The following is a 22,847-nucleotide window of genomic DNA, read 5'->3' as shown; positions in this document are numbered from 1 at the left end:
CAGATGGACCTAGAGATAAATGGAACTAATGTGGCCTGTTTCTGTGGCACAGCAGGGCAAAGCAAATCCATTCACCTTTCTGTCTCTGCACGGGGCATAATCATTATATTGTGATTAGCTCCCAAATGCTCCTCCCTCCTTGTGACCTTTCTTGAGGTCATTTCACTTTGTTCTAGCCACCCAACACCTGGCGACGGGGAGCCAAGGTTAGAGAGGACAACTCTAGTAAACGCTTTGCTGCTGGAAGGAACTGAGGGTACAGGTGTCCCTTGCTCTATAATGCATGGATACTTGCATACAAATTCCAGGTCGGTGCAAATCAGGTCATATTTTAAGCACATCAAAGGAAATTTGCAACATAAAGGAACCAAATTCGTTAATAATTGTTAAAGCCAAAATATCCCCCCAAAATACCACTGTGCAACTCATTCATGTACCTGAGTGAGAATTCTTATAATACTTGGTTGTCTTCTAAGTAGGGCATACCTCTATGTGATAAATATGCCAATTTTATCTTGCCTGTTGTCAAGCTCCACTACCAGATGACAAAACCTCTAAACAGCAATTTGAAAGCTAAGTACTCAGGAGGCCAATGGGAGGATCACTTGAGCCCAGGAGTTCCAGGCTGCAGTGAGCCATGATCACGCCACTGCATTCCAGGCTAGGAGACAGAATGGGATCCTATCTCCAAAAAAAAAAAAAAAAACCTACCAAAGTTTTTCATGCTATGCTCTGTTCAATATTTCAGAGTGCATTTGTGGTAGAGATGAAATAAATTTTTTTTTTTTTGAGACAGAGTTTCATTCTGTGGCCAGGCTGGAGTGCAGTGGCATGATCTCGGCTCACTACAACCTCCGTCTCCTGGGTTCAAGTGATTTTCCTGCCTCAGTCTCCCAAGTAGCTGGGACTACAGGTGCCTGCCACCACGCCCGGCTAATTTTTGTATGTTTAGTAGAGACAGGGTTTCACTATGTTGGCCAGGATGGTCTCGATCTCTTGACCTTGTGATCTGCCTGCCTCGGCCTCCCAAAGTGCTGGGATTACAGGCGTGAGCCACCGCACCCAGCTGAGATGAAAGAACTTTTAAGGTGCCAAAAGTCCTGGAGAAAGTCACTTGATCTTTCAATGTCTGTTTCTTCATCTTTAAAATGGAGCTAATACCACCCTGCTTGGTAAGGGCTAAGGTAAACACTACACAAATGAGGTGTGTGTGTGAGTGTTTCGCCAAGGGTCTGATCTTTCCATGCAACCAGAACTTTTGCCACCTTATTCATGTTAGATAGGGGATTTGGGGTGGTATTTTAGAATAAACTCTAGGTTGAGTACCTTAAGTATAACCTTTGTGAGATTCCTTTTATACTTCTGAATAGTGAAAATATTGGCTTTCTTTTCCATCAAATTCATCTTTTCCTTTTTATTCACTTAAAATTCTTTCCCAAAGGGGAAGTCTAGCTATCAGTCCCTAAACTGCAGGTGTGCGGAGAATGCCAGAGACGAACTGACCGCATCTTTTTTGTTAGAGGCCTCTGCCATTCTGGAACTCACCTGATGAGTCACAGAAGGGAGTCCCACCTTGGTGACTCATTTTCACGTCCAGCCCCACATCCTTATATGTTTGTCACTCAGTTGGACCAAACAAAAACTCAGGCAGTCCCTGCAAGGAGCTGGTTCCCCACAGACAAATGGGAGACTGTGACAGTGACTGGCAACTGTCATGCTAAGTAGTATCATTAACTACCCCCTACCCAGGACTGTATAGAGTGCTCTACATCCATTATGCATCCCCTCCATAACCACTCCCCCTGCCCCACCTTATTTCACATACAAATGAACTGAGAGTGAGATTATTTGTTCCAGGTTTGATATTTCAAAATTCCAAACCCAATAATCTCCTTCCTTCTAATTCAGACTTTGTTGATTTGAGAAGACTTTAGAGCTCTTATTGGGGATTTCCAGGGATACAGAGAACATTTTATTTACCCTTTTGCTAAGCTCCTGGAGTAACTGGCTTATAGAAGCCTGGTTTTGAAGTGTGCAGAGGGTGAAACACACAGGGGGTTTGATCTTTGCAAAGCGGGCAGCCCTTCCTTCTCTGGGGTTGCTAATACATAGAGAAGGCTGGGAGACTTATTTTGTAAACAAACTCAGTATTTCGCTGGACACCTGAGGCAGTAATGGCAGATACTATGCTTGTCAGCAGGAAGAGACACGGAGTTGTCATCGTGGTAGGCTTTGATGTGAACTCAGACAGGGAGTTCACATCTGGAGTTTTGGTGACGGGGAGGAAATGCAAATTTATGAACCAGAGACAGCTGATCTTGGATTCTAATTCCGCCACTTGGGAACTGTGTGATTCACACAACTTTAGTGAATCTCAGTTTCACTGTTTATACAATGGGCACGATCATACCTTCAGGCAGAGCTTTTGTAAAGAATCAATGGGATGCCATTTGAGAAAGCCCTCACAGGGTGGGCGCTCCAAAAATCTGGTTCCCTTGCTGCTGTTTGGCTTTTGTTCCGTGTTCAGGAACTCTTTTGGGTAAATGAAAATCCGTCCTAAGTTCACCACCTCTAGAGAAAGAGTTGTAGAAAACCTTTCAAGCTGTGATTCAGTGAATAACCCCCACTGGCAAGAATTCTGCACATGTACCCGGGAGGCTGAGGCAGAAGAATCGCTTGAACCTGGGAGGCAGAGGTTGCAGTGAGCCAAGATCACACTATTGCACTCCATCCTGGGTGACAGACTGAGACTTGTCTCAAAAAAAAACAAAATTTCTCCACATCATCATAAGTTTTAGAGGATAATCAGGTGTGTCCAGAAGGGAGGACAAGGGGGGGGGGGCCAGGTGTACTTTAGTGTCCCCTCTGGTTTTGAGCACCTTCACTCTGTTAAGTCCTTAGTTACAAGGGAGCTTGATGATGGTGGTGTATTTCTTTAGTAACTGTGTCTTTTGAAGAAATGCTGTCTTCCCCAAAGCCTGCAAGAGCAGTTCTCTCTCTTTTTTTTATCTTGTCTTCTCCCTATGTCCTCTGGGCAGGAACTTGTGGATGAAGCAGGTGTTAATAGGGTTCCATCACTGGGGCACTGGGAACCCACCCTGTGCTGAGGAAGGTATGTGCAGGCTCAATGCTGTTGCCCGCTATTAGAGGGAATATTAAAAGGACTAAATCTTACTATTACACTCTGGCTTAAATTGCAGCTATATATATTTCAATGCATAAATTGCTGCACAGTTTAAGAACATTGTCTCTGTTTTCCTGAAATCTATTAACAGAGATTAAACCTCAGGGCCTTATATCTTGGCTATTTAATTTACTCTCTTAGTTGAAATGGCTGGGCCTATTTATATTCCTTGGTCTAAACTTAAAAGGTGAACTGAAAGGCTTTTGTAAGAAAAATAAGTTCAAATTCCTTTACGGGACAAAATGGAAGCTGAAAATTACGGCCACTTACATTTAAAAAGATATCTGTTTCTCTCTGGCTTACCTGCCAAGACTTGAATTCACCATGGAATCTCTATTCAACCTGGTGGAATTACTGTTATGTCCAGCACCAGCTAGAAAGGGAGACGCTGAAAAGTGTATTCTCCTGGAAGGTTTAATGAGTTCTCTGCTTCAGCAATGCCAAGAAAGAATCTGGGCTGTTTTCCAGTGATACCTGACATTTACTTTTCTTAAACTGGAGAGTCTGCAGGACCTACTATGTTCTCCTTTCATTCCTGGACCCCTTGTTAAAGTTGGTAAGGCCCAGAGAGCTTGAATAATCTGCCACATGGTCAGGAAAGGCAGAGCTAGGCTCAAGAGCAGGTGTGACTGACTTTAGAGGGCCCATAGTAAATACTGGATGTCATCTCAGCACAGGTAAGGGTGGCAGATCATGGGTGGTGCAGGTACATCAGGAGGTGAGGTACGCTGCTGACAGAGCCAGGGCACGTGGCTGGCGCCTAACATATGTTCGCCGAATGAACAATTAAAAGTGTAGGCAAGTGGAAGGGGGTCTTCGATGCATCCCACCACCGTATCTCACTCCTTCTCATCTCTCACCTGGGGCCCCTCGGCATGCTGTGCTTGCTTCTTCCAAAGCAGCATTTAACACGTTCATTTTTCCACTTGCCTATAAACTTTGGCATATGCAAGACGATGCTCACAGCAGGAACTCAACAAATGTCTGACAAGCCACATCAGGAGTGTCTAGGATGTACTTTTCCAGAGTAGTTCACAAATCACCCCAGACCAAGGACAGTCTGCTCAGGAATGACCCCTGCCTACAGAAATGCACCCCGAGGGCCTTCCCTATGCTTCTGGCTAGGCGGGCAGGCTGGAAAATTAAGAGGCAGGGTCAGTGTATGTGGGGAGTTTGTAGTGGTATTGTGGAAGCTAAGCCCATCCCTAATGACACCCTGAGACACTTGATCTATCGTGTCTTATTCTATTAAAGGCTTCTCCATAGCCTCAGTCCCGGGGGCTCCAAACCTCAGCCTCATCTTGAGCTTTCATTGCTTCTCTTTTGCTTTCACTTAGGTCGGTAGGGTTGGGGGGGGTCTCAATAGATGCTGTCTCCCTATGTGGCTCCCATCTGTCTTTACCGTTCAAACCCACTGCGTTGCTGGTGGTCAGCTTCTCACTTCAATGCTTTTGATGGGTTATCCTGCATCCTGCTAAACCTCATGCCCTGCTCACCTGCTGCTCTACCTAAAGCAGAATTCTGAATGTACATTCACTCTCCCATCTGAAACCCCCATTTGCTCCACACTGGCAACTACTCAGCCAAGTATGATTTCTCCCCTTGAAAATCAAGGCCCTCTATAACTCTTCTAACCCCACACCTTCCCCACACTTGCTTTCTTCTCCTACTGGAGCCACCAGAGGCAGGATATTGGCACCTACTTATCTGTGCACCCTGAGCAGCCCCTAGACAGCACCTTGGATGTGGAAGAGTCTCAGCGCATGTTTGTTTCCACTAATTTAATTGGGTGTAACGCCCTGGCAAGCAGTAGGCCCCAGGAACAAGATTCTAGACCAACTCAGGAGCAGAGAGTTTGCCCACAGCCCGGAGAGAAAAGGAGTAGCCAAGACACCTGCAGAAGAATAAAGGAGGATGGGCTCAATTATACCAGGAATTCTGCTATGAGTAGATCGTTCAGTTTACTCTGAATTCACTGACCCTTCTCCAGCTCAGTGTCTTCTTCCCCTACTCAACATAAACTTGTCCATGTGAGCCTTTCATTAACTCACGCTCAACATCCAGGCTCTTGACCCCTGTCCCTCTCTGGCCAGCAACACCCTGGGCTTTGTCATTGGTCAGAACTGCTCCACTTCCATAATCTCGAAGTCAGACAATGAGGCTTTGGCCACATCCTCCAGTTCTTTTTCCATTATTTATTACAACTAGTTTTCACAGTTCCTGTATCTTTTACAGTTCCTGTATCTTTGTCCTCTCTCCTTTCTCCCATCTCAGCCCTACTTTGATCATCACCCTCAGCTTCTTTGCTCCACTCTCCTGCCACACTCCTGCTTCTACTCCAGGGTGCTGGGGCCACTCCCAGAGCCCCACTGACCAGTACACCTCTGCAGCCCTGCCCTGGCCCTTTCTACCAACTCCTTGCTGTTGGTGGGTAAAGCAACAAGGGATACCGATCTCACATTCATTTCTAGCTCCTGCCCTCTTCACTTACACCCAAGTGTCTGGAAAGAGGGTCTTCCTGTTCCCCTATCCCACTTCCTCACTCTGACCCATGAGGGTGGTGCATCAAAGATGGCCCCCTCATTGTCCAGTATGACAGACACTGGCCACATCCACCTACTTATGTGAAAACTAATAAAATTAAAGTAGGCTACAGAAGCCACATTTCAAGTGTGCAATAGCACCTGTGGTACAGACAGAGAACATTTCCATCATCACAGAACATTCCACTGGAGAGCGCTGGTCTACACCACTCCCAACTTGCTCTACATCCTTTCTTCCTGTCTCATAAATAATTCCCCTGTTCACCACATTACCCAAGACTTTCTTAGGAGTGGGCACTGTGGGTGCCCCTTTCTAAGACTCCAGTTCTTATGCTTCCACTTGGAGAATAATGCATAATGCAGATTCCTCCTCTTATTTCTCAACCCTATCCCTCTCCCCATCCTGCGAGCACCATCTCGGCACGAGCCTCTGTCATTCACTTCATTACAGCAGCAACTTCTTCAGCCATGTTCTTATTCTCCACATGGCAGACAAGCCCTTTCTAAAATACACAGTGGATCTTGTCACTCTCTGGTTAAAGTCCATCAGCAACTTTCATTTGCTTCCCGGGTTCAAGGGATTCTTCTGCCTCACCCTCCCGAGATAAAGGTCAAATGCAGCAACAGGGCAGAAGCCCTTCCTGACCAAGTTCCTGATCCACTACCCTCTCCAGCTCCATCTTCTTCTGTCCCCCCTTTCCCCCCAGTCTGGGCCTTCTGCAGCCCCCAAACATGCTGGGACCTTTGCTCATCCCCGGGCTTCTACCCCTTAAGTCCTTCTCCCTGCTCATCTGTATGACTCTTACTCCTTCCCCAGGGCTGAGCATAGACATCACATCGTTTCCAAACCCACTGCTCCCATCCCAAGGCAAGATTAGGAGGCCCTTCTACATATTCCTGTTGCACCTGTGCCAACTCGAATCTTGTCACACTAACCTGTGATATCCCCATTGTATCCCCATTGCCCTTCCTAGGCTAGCAAAAAAGTTGACGATGTCACAGGATCTGATGTCTTTGCCGGCCTTCACATTAACAATAATGGTGGTTAATCTTACTGGGTCCTGCAAGAAAGGGAATTAGGCCAAATGCTAAGACTTCTTCAATGAGCTGCTTTTAACTGAAAGATGAAGCTGTGTCATAGTCTTCTAGAGCAGGGTTTTCCAGCCTCTAATTTGAGACTCATAAGGGGCAATAAAATCAATAGGGTGGGTCACAACCAACTTTTTAAAAAGCATGTAATAGACTAGAATAGAAAATGTCAGAATGTGTCATACCTATTACAGTGAGTATTTTTTCATGTTTTTTTTTGTTGTTGTTTCAGCTGTATCTAGGCATAGGCATGTGCGTACTGGGCCGTAATGCAAAACTTGTCATCTCTTGCTCTAGATTACAGTTGCAGAAGTTGAAAAACACTATTCTAGGTAATACCTGGTTGATTATTCCTGGGGCAGACATACAGATATTGAAACTGCTTTACAGCAGTGTATGATGATTTTAACAGTATCATATGCCTCATAATGTTCACTTTTGCTTTCAACTATCCTACAATTTTCATTAACTTTTCAGAAATACCTTGCAAATTGTTTTTCATCTTGTGCTATCAAAAAAATGTTTTGCCAGTTGTGTTGAGTCCTTAGTATCTGTCTAGAGGTGCAGAGATCTCCATAGCAACTCCACAGATGAGGAGGGTGGGCTCTTACCTTCCCTGGCCAGCCCCAGAGGACTCATAAGGGCAGAGCTGAGGTCACTTACCTGGGGATGGTACATGGCTTAGAACACAATAGGTTTTCAATAAACATTAGCTTCTTGAACAAATGCATATGTGGAATGGCTTTACCATGTGCAAAAATTAGGGTCTCAATGTGCCAGTTAATATTACACATCCACCTATCGATCCACCCCACACTGCAGTGAGAGCAGGGGTAAAATATATGCAGACTGCACCCTCCCACTGATAGGAAAAAATCAGCATGATCATAACTCTGCCTTAGTATTTCTGCATGCTACTACAGCTTCCCAGGAAGGCCCAAATGCTTCACTTTGAATTAGCGCTGAACTTGTTTTAATTGGGGCATCTTCACACCTAGAGCACTTCTCTTTTCCATGACTTAGACTTAAGACAATGCCATTTGAGTTCCCATGTATATACCAAGGAACATGGATTGATAGTGGTTGAGAGCATTCTGAGGTCTTCTACCAGGCACAGAGGGAATGATCACAGATTGATAGAAAGTTTTTGCTATAGACGGAGAAGGAAGGTGAGGAGAGACATATGCTATGTATTTGCCATTCCCCAGGGAGGACCTTAATGGATCTAAAGATTAATATTTTTCTTTCATATATCGATATATAAAAATTGATCTCATAAAAGTAACAGACATTTCATTCAAAACTTTAAAACAAATTGAGAAAATATAACCTTATTACTCAAAGATAATAGCTGATACTCTTTTGGTAACTTTTGCAATATTTTTCCATTTTATTACATTACAGACCTTTTTTTTCCCCTTCCCCCATCACATGCCCTTTCTAAGTCTATATTTTTCTTTCCAGAATTTTAAAGGGGAACATAAATCCTACTGTGATTATAGACCATAACTGATTTAACTAATTGTCTGCTGTTGGGCTTTTGGGTTGCTGCCAATTTTCCACTTTTACAAACATTTCTATAGCTAGGTATTTGTGCTTATCCACGATTATATACTTGGAATGAGGAATTTTATTTCTACTCTAAAAATACAGGTCATGGTTGTTTTCCTTTCTACATTCAGATGCCACTTAAAGTCCACTGGGGAAGGTGACTGTCCTATTATTCAAGGAAAAAAGTTATCTTGATCTTGGCCTTAACAAAAGAATGCTCATAAAGCAACACTGTGGTATGGCAAGAGAAAGGTAGGCATAGCTGGGAACCAGGCCCAGCGTTAGCCCAGCCAGTGCCCAGGAAGGACCTTGGGTGGTGAACCATGGACTATCTCATCTTCCTTTTGCCTATCTTAAAAACAAGAGGGTCAGACTTTATTCCTTCTTTCCATACCAAATCTGGAAAAGTGGGTCCTATAGCATGAAGGTCACATTTGCCCCATCCCAGAAATTCAAGGTAAACAAACTAAGTCAGTTTGGAAAAATTTAAAGGATGCAAAGTTTCCATTTTCAAGGCATTGTGAGAACGCCTCTCTCTCCCAGCTGGCGGCCCCATAAATGAAGCATTTCACAAGCTGCTCATGGCTTGCTTAATGAAGATGCCAAATTACACCACCAGATTTTTTTCCCCTTTGGTGCCATCTCTTTTCCTCCTTATGCCGATGAGAATTCATGGTGGCGTGAAGATAAGAGTTGGTATAAATGAGAACTTTGTGATATCCAGGCAGTGTCTGAGTTTATCTCTGACCAAAATTTTGAGACTTAAAATTTCTTATTTACTAATAATTAAACTTCAAAGAAAAAAGAGACAGACCTAGGAAATGGGATAATTTGACTGACAGTTACTCACCTAGTAATAAGCATCCAATTCATTATTGAGGAAATAAAGAGATAATACATACCCAACAAACGAAGGAGGAGAAAAAGAACTCCCAAAGCGTAAGACTTGAGTTCAGGGCTGACTGTCCTACGTGCAAAGAGATGAAGAGAAAAAAAAAACAGATTTTTATCATTCCCCTGTAATTAACAGACTCCAGAGTCATTTGCTGCTGTCCATCAGAGCTCTTCTTTAGAAAATTACTAATAGTGTCTTTTTTTTTTTCCCCTGCCTAAAGTCTGAAAAATAACTGCAACTGTGGTGCCAAGATAAATTTAGGAATTTAACAGTGTTTTTTAATAACTGGAGCTAACCTTGTCATTCGAAGGACAGAATGTAAATTTGGTCATAAAGCCTACATTTAAAGACATGTTGGTTTTGCTGAGATCAGGAAGCATCTTAAGTGGGTGGGGTACACGTATGGGGGGGAAAACATCAACTGAGAAAATAATTAATTCCCCTTATCCTTCACAAACAAGCTGAAACCATGAGCACCTTTACCATTCTCCAGTCATTTTGTGAAATCCACCAGATTAGCATGGTTAGACACCCTGGATGGACCATTTGGGAAATAATCCACTTAGCATGTTTCAGCACTGTGATGGTTAATACTGAGTGTCAACTTGATTGAAGGATGCAAAGTATTGATCCTGGGTGTGTCTGTGAGGGTGTTGCCACAGGAGATTAACATTTGAGTGAGTCAGTAGGGTGGGAAAGGCAGACCCAGCCTCAATCTGGGTGGGCACCGTCTAATTAGCTGCCAGCACAGCTAGAATATAAAGCAGGCAGAAAAACATGAAAAGACCAGGTGGGCCTAGGCTTCCAACCTACATCTTTCTCCCTTGCTGGACCCCTCCTGCCCTCGAACATTGGACTCCTAGTTCTTCAGTTTGGGGCCCAGACAGTACAGGTAAGTCATCCCAGGGCAGCAGGTCATGACTTTCATTGAGCGATGGGGACGTGACTCTGGCTGGTTGAGTTAGACACCAGTACAACGTCCATGATGAGTCCAGTGTCTCTGGACAGAAACACAGTCAGTACCCTTTAGAACGTGCACGTTACAAAATCCAAGTTCTTCAAAGCTATTATCAGCTCCACGTCTCCGGTTTTTGCACTTTCATTTGAAAGCACTGACTTGAAAGACACATAAATAGAGGCAAATTCTCCTTATCAAGAAAGCATGCTGGTATAATGAGTTAGAATATTTATCACCTGAAATCTGATTTCCTTTCAGCTATCATATGTCACTAGGAACAAAGTGAGCAAGGTGCTAAGATCTCCCTTCATATCCTGTTGGGAAACTGGTTCCTCTGAGAAGAAGAATCCTTCTTGGCTTGAGTCATGAAGAAACGGAGGGCTCCGTGCGAACACTATTGAAAGCTCTGGACAACGCTGGGAGGGAGTCTTAGCTCTAAACGTACTAGCTGGGTGACCTTGAGAAACTGCCTAATTACTCTCGGAGCCCAGCGTGGGGCCTAAGAGGGGCTGGGCATCAGCTTTCAACCTCGCTTCCAGATGTTCTGAGCACTGTTGTTGGGATGGTCCTGTTTGGCATGACGGTGGGTCCATTCTTCTGGGAGGGGGCAAGGGCTGGTGCACATCTGTGCCCCTGTGCCAGCCTGAGACATCTGTGATGGCAAATCAGACTAGGAAGGTGATGGAATAAAGCTGTGTCTTGGACCTCTCAATATGCACAATGCATAGCATGTGCTTCCAGCACAGCATGGAGTTATAAGCCTAGGTCATTTAGGCGATCTGTGGCTGATTAATTTAGAGGGAATCAAATATTTCCGGCAAAGCTCCAAGAGCTGTTTATCAAGCTGAGATTTGGAAGTGATTAAGAATTTCAACAAACTTTCCATGTTTGGTAGTCACCACTAGTCAGTGTCTAGAGGCTGGGTTTTTGCAGAGGAGTCGTGGGGCAAGCTAATAAGAGACTAGTCATTTTTCATGCTTCTCCGTGCCTTTAGTGTATGAATATCACAATATAACTTCACGAGAACATCTAATAATGAAAAATAAACTACTCATAAGGCAGCCACCTAAAACCTATACATGAGATCTGATGGGTTTTGTCCAAATGCATATTATAATCATCTTCTCTAAATAGTTTTAAATTCAATAGTTCATTTCATAAACACTTTCACATTCTTAAGAATTTTCATTATTCCATGGAGCTGCAGTGCCATAATTTAACTCACTATTCCAATTCAGGTTTTTCTGCTATTATAGTTAACGTAATAAAAATTTGTCTGCATTGAGCTCTTTCTTTTTTTCTTGTAAAGGAGTACTTTTTAAAGATAAACGGCAAGGGGTAGGGTTACTGAATAAAAGGGTCCGAATATTTGTATGGCTCATATTGTGTTTTTGAAAGGAGTGATAGCCTTTTCCCATGCCACCAGCAATTTGTGATTTTGTCAGTTTTGCCACAGCCTTGTAAGCACTGGGTGTCAATTTTTAAAATTTATTTTTCAAACTTACTAAGTATAAAATGGTAATTTGCTATTATACCCTAATGCTCTGCACAGTCGCAAGGCCTTGCTAATGACGTTCTAGGTAACATTAGTACTTGTAAAAATCCTCTTCCTTGGGAATTCATAACAAAGATGAGGAAATGTGGTTGGCAAAGTGAGAGGGAGAGAGAAGCTGGATAAAGTAGAGGTGAGGTGCATGGACACTGGGTACTTCCATGCGTTTCATTCCTACTTTTATTTCCAGCCTTTGCTATTGAATCTGTTCACTTAGATAACTGCATCCCAATAAGGCAAGTCTGTCTTTTTTTCCCCCTGAGACAGAGTCTTGCTCTGTCACCCAGGCTGGAGTGCGGTGGCATGACCTCAGCTCACTGCAACTTCCGCCTCCTGGGTTCAAGCAATTCTCCTGCCTCAGCCTCCCAAGTAGCTGGGATTACAGGCATGTGCCAACACGCCCTGCTAATTTTTGTAGAGAAGAGGTTTCTCCATGTTGGCTAGGCTGGTCTCAAACCCCTGGGCTCAAGTGATCCTCCCGCCTTGGCCTCCCAAAGTGCTGGGATTACAGGCATGAGCCACCATGCCCAGCTGATGAGTCTTTGTGTAGAGTACCTTCCCCTGATTCAGATGAATGGCAGCCTATGTGTTAGTTCACTTCTGGGTTTCCAACACAAATCTAGGTAACTCTACAAATGATAAAAATTACTCAGAATATTACTAATGGCTCATCTTTGAGGCACTTCACCTATCCCCAGGACAGGTCCCCAGAGACAGGTAACAATAGAATTTCGGTTGGCTCTCTCCAGCAACCTCTTTGTACAAGAATGGTCACTGCTCACCTGCCGTGAGCCCTGCTGCACAATAACCCGTCACGTCTCTACTGTGTTTGCACACACATGGTCTCAGTGGGTCCTGCTCCACTGCAGGAGGCAGGCAGGATCGGTCATATCACCCCCAGTTACAGATTCAGGAGCAAGTCTAGGGGGAAAGTGCCCACGGTCATATGGCTAAGCAGTGGCAGGGTGGTGGGGGCTGGGCCCTGACGCCACTTTCATTTTCCTCCAACGAGGCTGCGTCCTGTAAGGCTCAATGCAGGATCCTTTTCAAAACTGCCTGCAGGCTCTATTTCTGGGAGAACATGAAAGTGCTGTCTTCTCCCCCATGCCCTGCCTTCTTCTCTTGGTGGGAGGTCCCTATCAAACATAATTGATTCCTATCAGCCTAGAGAAGCCGCGGTCCTTGCTGTGGCCCTAGCTCGCCTGGTTCGAGAGATTCCTGTTGTCTGAAGCTCTGGTCCCTAGGAGGCCTGCAGATGAACACCAGGTGGAGAGGAGGAGAGGCGGGGCTGTGCCGAGGGCTTACCTGATGAGGATGATGACTGAGGGTGTCTGTGCCATGGCACCGATCAGGCTGCAGATACACATCACACAGAGGAAGGTGAGGAAGGCCTCTTGGCACCCAGGACTGGGGCATTTTCCAGGAACCACGGTTGCGTTCTCAGCAGGGACGGTGGTGAGGCACGCACAGCCCGTGAGATTCTGAAAGGGAAGCGTTCAGCCCTTTTATCTGGGGGTACCTCCGGTTTCCAAAGGCAAAGCCATCCATCAGCTGAATCTGTCACAGCCTAATTACACATTCTGTGGCATTCCATTAATTAGGCCTGAATAAACGAGTTAGCTTTTTTAAGGAGGCTGCAAAACACACACAAATAAAGGAATATTTACGGGGAGGAGAGCTGATTTCTCTGTCTCTTGTGTGTTTCATTTCCATTCTCAAGAATCCCTCAGTAAGCTGAACCACAGACAAATGTGTCCCCCCCAATACAATTAGAGAGGAAATTGCGCTTCCACAATATGATAAAACATTGCCAAATTAACATTGTAATTACTTGCCAATTTGTCCTCTCTTTTATGCAGTTATAATTACACTGAAGTGTATTAAAAGAAGTAAATCAGGTAACCCGCATATTGTTGCCGGTGGAGTGCCCAACACGGCACTTGGAACAAAGGCTGCAAGCTGTCACGCGTGAAGTCACCGCGTCTGCAAGGCCGGGCGAGGGACAGCTGATGGAAAGTTCTCTGGAGGCTGAGGAAGCAAAGGGGGCTAAGAGATGCAGGAGCTTGGAGCAGCTCGTGGGGAGCAGAGCTAAAACCCAACAAGATAGATACATTTATTAATATATGATCAGAGAGAAGAAAGAAAAGTGACTGCATTTCATTTGATCTTCGGGGTGGATTCTAGCCCAGCTGCCTGTTCCAGACAGGGTCCTCTCCCCCACTCACTCCAGGAATTTCTGATGGCAAAGGGAGGAGCAGGGGCTGGGAGAGGCAGTGCCCAGTGCCAAGCCAATTAAGGTTCCATAATAATAGTGCAGAGGCCTTTAATGAATACAAAGTGAAAACAATCATAAATGATTCATTGCTTTTCCTTCCAGGACTGCTTGGCTTTCAGAGCACATGCCCAGGTAAATCCTCCTGAGGGTCAAATAAATCCCCTCTGGCTTTTACAGTTCTCCTCCTCTGGTCCTCCCCCTCTCCCCACAGAACACAGAGATATGGGTTTTCCGATCCCACTAAGCTATATGGGATGGTTTCAGGGGTGTCTGAAAGTGTTCATGTGCCCCAAACCCAACAGGGCCAGTCTGTATCGCTGTGTCCCCAACAGGGGCTTTTATTCATGGGGAAAGAATGGGGGCAGACGTACGCTGGGGCTCCACCCTTCCCCTCAGTGTCTGCCCAGAGCAGGTGCCTTTGTGAAGGTGGTTCAATTAGGGTACCCAGGGGCATTTATTGTAATTCCCAGAAGATTCCGAGGCCCCGCCCCTCTGTTCCTTTTCATGTACCTCTGCCTAGAGACTTTTTAGCTCTTTGTCAAAACCCAGCTCAGATACTGCCTCCCTTCTCAGAACCTCACCTCACGGGGCACATCCCAGCCTCCCTCCAAGTCCCTTTTCAAGGGTGACTCCACCCCTATAGCAGAGACCTTTACATGCCTCCTGGAGGAGACAAGAACCTCGGGACAAGACCTGTGTCTTTTGCATTCTTTCCCGAGCATCTTTTCCTAGCGCAGCGCTGAGACGTAGATGAAACTAAGCATACAGCTTTAGAATACACATGAGAACGAACCTTCCTCACTTTTATTAGGAAGCAAGACTTCTCCCCAACTTTCACTTAAAATGCCACTCCTCCTCTTCCCAGGAGAGGAAACTGCCCACTCCTCCCCAGCATCACAGCCAAACTTTTCTAGCTATTTAGCTCACCACCTGCATTTCCTTTTCTCCCACGCTCTCAGCTGACTCTGACTGGCTTCTGTTTCCACACGCATGAATCCGGTGGTGCTAAGCTCTTCAGTGGGCTCCATATCCCAGGCCCACCATGCATTTTTCTCTCCCCGGAGCTCCCAGGAGCACGGGCCCCTTGCTCCCTACTCATCACTCCCTTGTTTGGCTTCAAAGCTCCACTCTACCTGTTTCCCTGGTCCCCCTCTGGTCACTCGCTTTCCATCTTTGTTGCTGATACCTTCTCCTCTTTCCCACCTGGTCTGGACTTTCTTCATCTGTACTCTTGCCCCAGCTCTCCTTCCTTCATTTTACCATCTCTGCATTTGATCACAACTCTCCCAAATTTAATCTTTAGCCCAGATCCTTCCCAGACCGACTTGCTATATCCCTTCCTAAGACTCATGAGCACGGGTGAGGCATGAAAACTGCCTCCAGGAACGAGTGCCTGTGCTGGATTCTGTGCTTTCGGCTTGGCACTACTGTCCCACCTAAGGCTGGGAAGTATCTCCCCCGAATTCGCTTTCCTGCAAGGACGGGAGCTGGACAAGAAGGAAACCTGGGAGAGACTCAGAAGGCAGGAGTTGTAGGACACCAGCATATGCCACCTTGCAGTATGCCCCTTTTGCATAAAGAATATTTTGAGCTGATTATTTTGAGAAACCACAGACACAGGCAGAACCTCTGACAACAGAAGTTACCGTTGAGTAAGGAAAATTACATTTACAAAGGAAATCTCCATTTGTAAGGGTGGTTCCTCTCTGTACCAGAGATAAAGGAATGACTGAATCCCTAGAGACTATTGTCAATCTAGAAGACACTGACTTAAGCTTGCATAACAAATGTTACTCTTTTTTAAGGTGCTTTATCTGGGCATCTCCTCATAACTGGCCTTCCCCACACCCTTCTTTCTCTGTTTCCCTGGACCATGGTATTCAAGCCTGAAGTCAAAGCCATGTCTTTGAGATGCTCTCATTTCTCTGGCTATCTCCTGTGTATACATCATGTATATGTGTTTCTAAACCTTTGTTTTCCTCCTGTTAATCTGTCTTAGGTTACAGGGGTCTGTCCCAACTGGGAACTGTGAAGGGTAAAGAGAAAATTATGTATTCCTCTTCTACAAAGGGAAGCTGAGGCCATTGCTCCCAGAAGGTCACATGGTCAGGCATGAGGACGGACACACAGACGCGCCCGGAAGGCGCCGACCTGTCCCAGCACTCCCGACTTTGCGCCGCCTTCTTTTCTGCTTAACCTGCTGACCAGTGGAGGCGCCATGCCCACCTCTGGTGACCTGGCTGCTGCAGGCCACGTGGCTCCCCACATCGCAGAGTGCCCATCAGATCTCCTGAGCAGCCATGCCGCACAGCTTCCTGGGATGTTCCCCTGAGCTCTGACTCACCCACCTGTGCCAGGGGCGTCTAGTGAGGAAATGTTGCTTTGCTTCTTCCTCTTACTTCAAAACACTGTTTTCCTGACAGTTACGCAGCCCCAGCTCCAGCTCCAAACTCCTTTCCCTCCACCTCTTGCCTTAGTAACAGCACCCTATTGACTATAAAAGTAATGACAAAAACCACAATTTTGCACCAACTTAATAGAAACCAGGAGGTAATTCTGAATCCCCCACTCACATACCTACATCAAATCCATCTTCCCTCTGACACTAAAGCTAATGAAGACAGAGACCACTGTGGCTGTATTCCCTAATTTACCCCAGCCATCCAGGACAGGGCTTGGCTCACAAGTGGGAAAATATATATATACATATATATATATATATATATATATATATATATATATATATATATATATGTTGACTGAGTGAATACCTAAGTTCTGTTCATTTTGCCATGTCCTAAATCTGTCTCAAACCCTGCCCTAGTTCAAACTACTTGCAACCATCCTTCTTTGATTACTGCAGTGGTCTGTGAGGAAAAAGATTTGGGACTGAAGTTCTTAGAACCATATGTACTCAAAGAGTAGTTAGGCGTAAATGAAAAATGGGCCCCTTGTGGGTGGTTGTGGTCTTGTTTGGCTAAGTACCCCAGGAATCCCTCGATTCCAGTACCCCCACATCACATTCCTGAGTGTTCCTGAGAGGCTACATACTTGCAGCACGCAGTCTCTCAGGAATGTGATATGGGCACTGGAGTTGAGTGACTGACGACAGAACCCTCTGAATGACCCATGTGATCGGTGAGCTTTCTTTGGTTTAACAAGTCATCTGCAATTGCTGCCTGCCTCTTGGTCTTATTTTTGCCCATACCTAGGCTATGGCTCGATTATATTATATTTACCATAAAAGAGGAAACTGGCCTCTCTCTGCCCTAAAAAGTGTTAAATCCCTCCTGAAATGGATCCTCTGATCATGGCACTCATGGAATGGGATAAAATGAGACATCTTTATCTCAGGCTACAGCTGGCACGGTGCCTGCACAGCCCCATCCGGGTGAGCTAAATGTGTCCATGTTCATGTTAATGAGGCGAGCAGACAGCAGGGTTAAGCTGCCACAGGATTTGCAGCCGAAACAAAGGGTAGCAGTGCGTGGTTTGAATGTTTGGTGTCCCTTGACCCAAGAATCCATATGTTGAAAAATAATCACCAATGTGACGCTATTACAAGGTGGGGGGTCTTCAGGAGGTGATTAGGTCACGAGGGTAGAGGACTCATGAATGGGATTAGTGTCCTTAAAGAAGAGGCCCCAGAGAACTGCCTTGCCCCTCCCACCACGTGAAGACACAGCTAGAGGGTGCCATCTATGAACAGGAAGCAGGCCTTCATCAGACGTCAGATCCATCAGCAGTTTAATCTTGGACTTCCCAGCCTCCAGAGCTGCGAGAAATGTGTTGTTTATAAGCCATACAGTTTAAAGTGTTTTGATATAGCAGCCAAAATGGGCCAAGGTAGCCCCACACTGAATAGACAGCAATGGGATGATTTAGGGTTAATGACAGAAGAAGAAAAGCCAGAGACGGGCACAAGACCAATGAAAATGTCTGTTTGTTGGTGTCCAAGAGGAAAAGCTGGAAATGGATGGATCTCTCCTAAAGGTTCTAGGCAAATCTGTATTTATTTATTCAGATTTAATTTATTCATAGCTGTGAAAGAGGCTGGGGAGGAGATGCCAGAGTGATCTGTGCAAGGACTTGGATGGGTTTCCTTTTCCATCCAATGAGTCAATCCACCAGGATGGGCTGGGTGGTCCCACACATGGGGAACAGGCTGGGGCAGCCCTGTAACCTCTCCAGCAGGAGATCCAAGGGAAAATGCTGCAGTTGTGGTCAGATGGCAAGGGGTAGGAAGCTCCTTTATTGGGCTTGTGTGACATAAGAGCCCAGATTTGTCCAACGTTGTGCTAAGGGAGATGGGTGCATAAGGTCGTGAGGCTCTTAAGGAGGGATCTTCCACTCAGATGTCCGAGTGTGGTAGGAAGAACTGCAGATGAGGACTTAGGTAGTTTCACCTTTCCCAGAGTGCAGAGAGATGATTTCCAAAAATGGGGTTTTCAACTTTGATGTGAAGGGAAAAGGCGAAGTAGGGGATACCCCTTCAGCTGGCAGTAACTGGGCACCTACATGGGAAGCCCTAGATCTGCAAATGCTTTGAGCTATAAAAAGTTTGAAAAGCTGGATGTGAGACAGCAGTCTAATTTAAGGGGATGATAAAGGCTGGGATCCTAATTCTCACCCCAAACCCCAATAGCATAGTTCTATTTGGCCAATCCAAAAAGCAGGTGTATCTTGGAACTGACCTGTAGACTCCCATGGTCTGAATGAAGTCATATGTCCCCTAATGCTTTCTCTGGCTGTCCCTAAGACAATTAACTAGTAAGAAAGTATACCAGACTTCAGATTAGTTTATGATTGCAGAATTGGCAAATGACCCCATTTTCAATCCCTATTTCAAAGGCAAAGCAGTGTCTTCCTGGTTTGCCATTCTCTGGGAAGAAATGCAGTCCCTGCTGCCCCTGGGAGAGGTGAATTCTCTGCTTGGCATCCAAACTTGGGGGGTGGCGGGATCTAGCTTTACTGTCAATAAAATGTACCATGACACTTCATGTTAATAATAAGGTGGCCACTGAGCTCCCAGAACAGACCTGACAAGTTTGTTGACCCGGAGGACAGGGGGAACAGGCTTGTCCGTTCTACGAGAACATATCCAACAGACAGACCTGCCCAGGCACAAAAGGACATATATACAATATGAGTCACAATGTGGTTGGTCAGAGCTCAAGTTTTGCAGCAGTCTGGATGCTCATTGATAAGAGACTGGTTAAAGACAGACTACTTGCACATAGGCTCAAAATAAAAGGATGGAGGAAGATCTACCAAGCAAATGGAAAACAAAAAAAGGCAGGGGTTGCAATCCTAGTCTCTGATAAAACAGACTTTAAACCAACAAAGATCAAAAGAGACAAAGAAGGCCATTACATAATGGTAAAGGGATCAATTCAACAAGAAGAGCTAACTATCCTAAATATATATGCACCCAATACAGGAGCCCCCAGATTCATAAAGCAAGTCCTGAGTGACCTACAAAGAGACTTAGACTCCCACACATTAATAATGGGAGACTTGTAACACCCCACTGTCAACATTAGACAGATCAACTAGACAGAAAGTCAACAAGGATACCCAGGAATTGAACTCAGCTCTGCACCAAGCGGACCTAATAGACATCTACAGAACTCTCCACCCCAAATCAACAGAATATGCATTTTTTTCAGCACCACACCACACCTATTCCAAAATTGACCACATACTTGGAAGTAAAGCTCTCCTCAGCAAATGTAAAAGAACAGAGATTATAACAAACTATCTCTCAGACCACAGTGCAATCAAACTAGAACTCAGGATTAAGAATCTCACTCAAAACCGCTCAACTACATGGAAACTGAACAACCTGCTCCTGAATGACTACTGGGTACATAACGAAATGAAGGCAGAAATAAAGATGTTCTTTGAAACCAACGGGAACAAAGACACAACATACCAGAATCTCTGGGACACATTCAAAGCAGTGTGTAGAGGGAAATTTATAGCACTAAATGCCCACAAGAGAAAGCAGGAAAGATCCAAAATTGACACCCTAACATCACAATTAAAAGAACTAGAAAAGCAAGAGCAAACACATTCAAAAGCTAGCAGAAGGCAAGAAATAACTAAAATCACAGCAGAACTGAAGGAAATAGAGACACAAAAAACCCTTCAAAAAATTAATGAATCCAGGAGCTGGTTTTTTGAAAGGATCAACAAAATTGATAGACCGTTAACAAGACTAATAAAGAAAAAAAGAGAGAAGAATCAAATAGACACAATAAAAAATGATAAAGGGGATATCACCAATGATCCCACAGAAATACAAACTACCATCAGAGAATACTACAAACACCTCTATGCAAATAAACTAGAAAATCTAGAAGAAATGGATAAATTCCTCAACACATACACTCTCCCAAGACTAAACCAGGAAGAAGTTGAATCTCTGAACAGACCAATAACAGGAGCTGAAATTGTGGCAATAATCAATAGTTTACCAACCAAAAAGAGTCCAGGACCAGATGGATTCACAGCCAAATTCTACCAGAGGTACAAGGAGGAACTGGTACCATTCCTTCTGAAACTATTCCAATCAATAGAAAAAGAGGGAATCCTCCCTAACTCATTTTATGAGGCCAGCATCATTCTGACACCAAAGCCGGGCAGAGACACAACCAAAAAAGAGAATTTTAGACCAATATCCTTGATGAACATTGATGCAAAAATCCTCAATAAAATACTGGCAAAACGAATCCAGCAGCACATCAAAAAGCTTATCCACCATGATCAAGTGGGCTTCATCCCTGGGATGCAAGGCTGGTTCAATATACACAAATCAATAAATGTAATCCAGCATATAAACAGAGCCAAAGACAAAAACCACATGATTATCTCAAAAGATGCAGAAAAAGCCTTTGACAAAATTCAACAACCCTTCATGCTAAAAACTCTCAATAAATTAGGTATTGATGGGACGTATTTCAAAATTATAAGAGCTATCTATGACAAACCCACAGCCAATATCATACTGAATGGGCAAAAACTGGAAGCATTCCCTTTGAAAACTGGCACAAGACAGGGATGCCCTCTCTTACCACTCCTATTCAACATAGTGTTGGAAGTTCTGGCCAGGGCAATTAGGCAGGAGAAGGAAATAAAGGGTATTCAATTAGGAAAAGAGGAAGTCAAATTGTCCCTGTTTGCAGACGACATGATTGTATATCTAGAAAACCCCACTGTCTCAGCCCAAAATCTCCTTAAGTTGATAAGCAACTTCAGTAAAGTCTCAGGATACAAAATCAATGTACAAAAATCACAAGCATTCTTATACACCAACAACAGACAAACAGAGAGCCAAATCATGAGTGAACCCCCATTCACAATTGCTTCAAAGAGAATAAAATACCTAGGAATCCAACTTACAAGGGATGTGAAGGACCTCTTCAAGGAGAACTACAAACCACTGCTCAAGGAAATAAAAGAGGATACAAACAAATGGAAGAACATTCCATGCTCATGGGTAGGAAGAATCAATATTGTGAAAATGGCCATACTGCCCAAGGTAATTTACAGATTCAATGCCATCCCCATAAAGCTACCAATGACTTTCTTCACAGAATTGGAAAAAACTACTTTAAAGTTCATATGGAACCAAAAAAGAGCCCGCATCGCCAAGGCAATCCTAAGCCAAAAGAACAAAGCTGGAGGCATCACACTACCTGACTTCAAACTATACTACAAGGCTACAGTAACCAAAACAGCATGGTACTGGTACCAAAACAGAGATATAGATCAATGGAACAGAACAGAGCCCTCAGAAATAACGCCGCATATCTACAACTATCTGATCTTTGACAAACCTGAGAAAAACAAGCAATGGGGAAAGGATTCCCTCTTTAATAAATGGTGCTGGGAAAACTGGCTAGCCATATGTAGAAAGCTGAAACTGGATCCCTTCCTTACACCTTATACAAAAATCAATTCAAGATGGATTAAAGACTTAAACGTTAGACCTAAAACCATAAAAACCCTAGAAGAAAACCTAGGCATTACCATTCAGGACATAGGCATGGGCAAGGACTTCATGTCCAAAACACCAAAAGCAATGGCAACAAAAGACAAAATTGACAAATGGGATCTAATTAAACTCAAGAGCTTCTGCACAGCAAAAGGAACTACCATCAGAGTGAACAGGCAACCTACAAAATGGGAGAAAATTTTCGCAACCTACTCATCTGACAAAGGGCTAATATCCAGAATCTACAATGAACTCAAACAAATTTACAAGAAAAAAACAAACAACCCCATCAAAAAGTGGGCGAAGGACATGAACAGACACTTCTCAAAAGAAGACATTTATGCAGCCAAAAAACACATGAAAAAATGCTCATCATCACTGGCCATCAGAGAAATGCAAATCAAAACCACAATGAGATACCATCTCACACCAGTTAGAATGGTGATCATTAAAAAGTCAGGAAACAACAGGTGCTGGAGAGGATGTGGAGAAATAGGAACACTTTTACACTGTTGGTGGGAGTGTAAACTAGTTCAACCATTGTGGAAGTCAGTGTGGCGATTCCTCAGGGATCTAGAACTAGAAATACCATTGGACCCAGCCATCCCATTACTGGGTATATACCCAAAGGACTATAAATCATGCTGCTATAAAGACACATGCACACGTATGTTTATTGCGGCACTGTTCACAATAGCAAAGACTTGGAACCAACCCAAATGTCCAACAATGATAGACTGGATTAAGAAAATGTGGCACATATACACCATGGAATACTATGCAGCCATAAAAAATGATGAG

The 22,847-nt window shown here is 44.4% G+C and overlaps 1 protein-coding gene across 6 annotated transcripts in view; it reads right to left on the bottom strand.

Moving 5' to 3' along the window:
• Window positions 1–22,847, bottom strand: part of SLCO3A1 (solute carrier organic anion transporter family member 3A1) — a 320,979-nt gene that overhangs the window by 11,961 nt on the left and 286,171 nt on the right. For all 6 annotated transcript variants that reach the window (XM_034939452.3, XM_034939450.4, XM_034939451.4 and 3 more), the window contains 2 exons: window positions 13,078–13,253; window positions 9,270–9,334 (listed from right to left, as the gene is read on the bottom strand). In XM_034939452.3, coding sequence (XP_034795343.2) covers window positions 9,270–9,334; window positions 13,078–13,253 — 241 coding nt within the window. The remainder of the gene's footprint in view (window positions 1–9,269; window positions 9,335–13,077; window positions 13,254–22,847) is intronic.

The sequence above is a fragment of the Pan paniscus genome, chromosome 16, assembly GCF_029289425.2.
Source record: "Pan paniscus chromosome 16, NHGRI_mPanPan1-v2.0_pri, whole genome shotgun sequence".
Classification (NCBI taxonomy): domain Eukaryota; kingdom Metazoa; phylum Chordata; class Mammalia; order Primates; family Hominidae; genus Pan; species Pan paniscus.
The sequence above is the reverse complement of the archived record's forward strand: the minus strand, read 5'-3'. Positions and strand labels throughout refer to the sequence as shown.